Raw genomic sequence first — 2,226 nt, 5'->3', positions numbered from 1 at the left:
AATGTGGAATTGAGATGCAACAGGTGGTCGCGGCGACATGACGCTCTGGCCCCCCGCGCGCGGCTCGTGTGGTAGAAACTGGTTCGTTTAAAAATCGAAATTGTTGATGATTTGTTTCTAATGTTTGCACATATTTTTTTTTACTGTGCGGAGGGACGGTCGCCAAGTATTTGTTCACAGCTAAAGGCGGAGAAGGGGAGGGGTTGGGTGGAGGAGGGGGGCGCCCACGCCAAGTGTTTGTTCAAAGCTAGACATCGAGGGGGAAGGGGGGAGTGGAGTCCACCGCACGTACCCCTCGCGGGTGAAGAGAGCCTGATTGGCTGGTTCTTTCTTCGGAGCAGGGGTCCACCCTCCCACCAGAGAGGGAGAGGTGAAGCGATAGTGTATCTAGAGAGAGAGAGGGAGAGAGAGAGAGAGGGGGGAGCAGGGGAAGCGTGGTACTGAGATGAGGGGGATTTGAAACACAGAGTGAGCCGCGGAGGGAAGGGGAGGGCCGCCGTATAGCGTGATCCACACACAAAACAGACACGGCACGTGAATTTTCCAAATAGACGTGGAACAAAACACAACAAAAAAAAAAGAACCAACAAAACAAATGATGTAGAGTACAGCCGATTGCGACAGGAACGGAGTTTTCCAAGAACTGCGAAGTTCACGCCTACCATGGCAGATTCGTTTTATTTTTTTTGAACTGTGTACGCGCGTTTACGCTAAACCCCCCACCTTAAGCAACCCTAGAGCACCCGAATTAAAAGCAAATCCGCGCAACGGGACCGTCCTGGTCGGGCTGAGCCCCCTGTGGGCCCTGCGGCGGGAGGGAGGGAAGGAGGATCCCGGATCCGTGCACACTTACCACGAGAATTATATTCGCAAAATTTTTTACTTTTTTAAAAATGATTATTTTTTATTTTTTTTTGCGATTGTTTAATTTTTTATTTTTACGCTGGAAAAGCTGGTATGTGGGTTTGTTGCACACACTTGTGGGTGTGTGAACGCCACTCGTACACGTGGAGGGACAAGTGTGTGGATTTAGAGGAAATTACCACACTTTTACTCTCCTCTTATGTGAGCGAATGGGCATTCGCACACCTGCAGTAAATATGCGACATTCACTCACCTGAAAAAGTGTAACATTCTCACATGAGGTTGGAAATTTCCAAAAATTTCCTTAAAAGAACGGGAGACTTCCAAAGTCTGGGAAATTGTTTTCAATTTTCCCCGGAAATTTCACGTTTTTTCCCGAAATTTTCCGGACACTTTCCAGGGCTCCCCCAACACTATGCGACCCCCTCACTCACCTGAGAGCGCATGGGCTCGGTGTTGATCTGGCACATGTAGGTGCCGTTGTCGGCGGGCTGGACGTTGTTGACGTGCAGGCGCCACGTGTTGTGGCCGTTGTGCGTGACACTCAGCCGCTGGTTGTGCGCCACCAGGTGGGTGTGGATGGCCAGGATCGCCTTCGTGTCCGACTTGATCCACGCCACCTGTATGGCAAAAAGGGAAAAAAAGAGACACACGTCAAGGCCACGAAGTATATAAAACTGTATTTTTTAGACAGTCCCCAAGACTGTCACTACCGGAGAGTAAAGAGGTCCCTCCCCTCTCTTCAACCCCCCTCCCCCGGGGGAGCTTTGTGGCCTTGTCGAGGGGACTGTCTATATTTTTTTTCTAGATGATCTGTGTCGTTCAATTTCAATTTTAATTTGTAAATTTACAAGCATCTTGTATTGACATTTCTTGTAAATTGGAATTAACACAAATGTTTTATACATTTACGAGGATGTTTTTCGCAGTGATGTTGGTGTGCATTTCTGTGAAATAATAAATAAAAAAGAAATAAAAAATAAAAAATTCCCCGACTCGCCGCAGTCCATACCGCCTCCGCCGCCACCGGCCCTGCCCTGCCGATGCCGACCATCACACGTCACGTACACAACTATAACTTTTGCCTTTCTTTCCTTTCAAATTTGATTTTTTTCCCGCGCGCGCGCGCGCGCACGCACGAGGCAAGGGAAGTCCGAGCATAGTGGCTGGATTCATATACCCCCCCCCTCTCTCTCTCTCTCTCTCTGTCTCTCTCTCTCTGTCTCTCTTGCTCTCGCTGGGGCTGGGTCCAAATCAGCCGGGTATTGATACGGAGCGGAAGGGACCATGAGCAGGATGCGACCTTCTCCACTTGGTGATTTGTTGGTCAAGGCCTGGACTGAGGGAGAGAGGGAGAGAGGG

At 49.6% G+C, this 2,226-nt stretch overlaps 1 protein-coding gene across 1 annotated transcript in view; it reads right to left on the bottom strand.

Annotated features, from left to right (window-relative positions):
• LOC113202698 (lachesin-like) overlaps positions 1–2,226 on the bottom strand; it is a 79,986-nt gene that overhangs the window by 8,856 nt on the left and 68,904 nt on the right. The window contains exon 3 of the mRNA XM_052277271.1: positions 1,299–1,484. Coding sequence (XP_052133231.1) covers positions 1,299–1,484 — 186 coding nt within the window. The remainder of the gene's footprint in view (positions 1–1,298; positions 1,485–2,226) is intronic.

Source organism: Frankliniella occidentalis, unplaced genomic scaffold (assembly GCF_000697945.3).
Source record: "Frankliniella occidentalis isolate FOCC.00 unplaced genomic scaffold, Focc_3.1 Scaffold9, whole genome shotgun sequence".
Classification (NCBI taxonomy): domain Eukaryota; kingdom Metazoa; phylum Arthropoda; class Insecta; order Thysanoptera; family Thripidae; genus Frankliniella; species Frankliniella occidentalis.
Note: the sequence above shows the minus strand (reverse complement) of the source record. Positions and strands in the feature narration are given on the sequence as shown.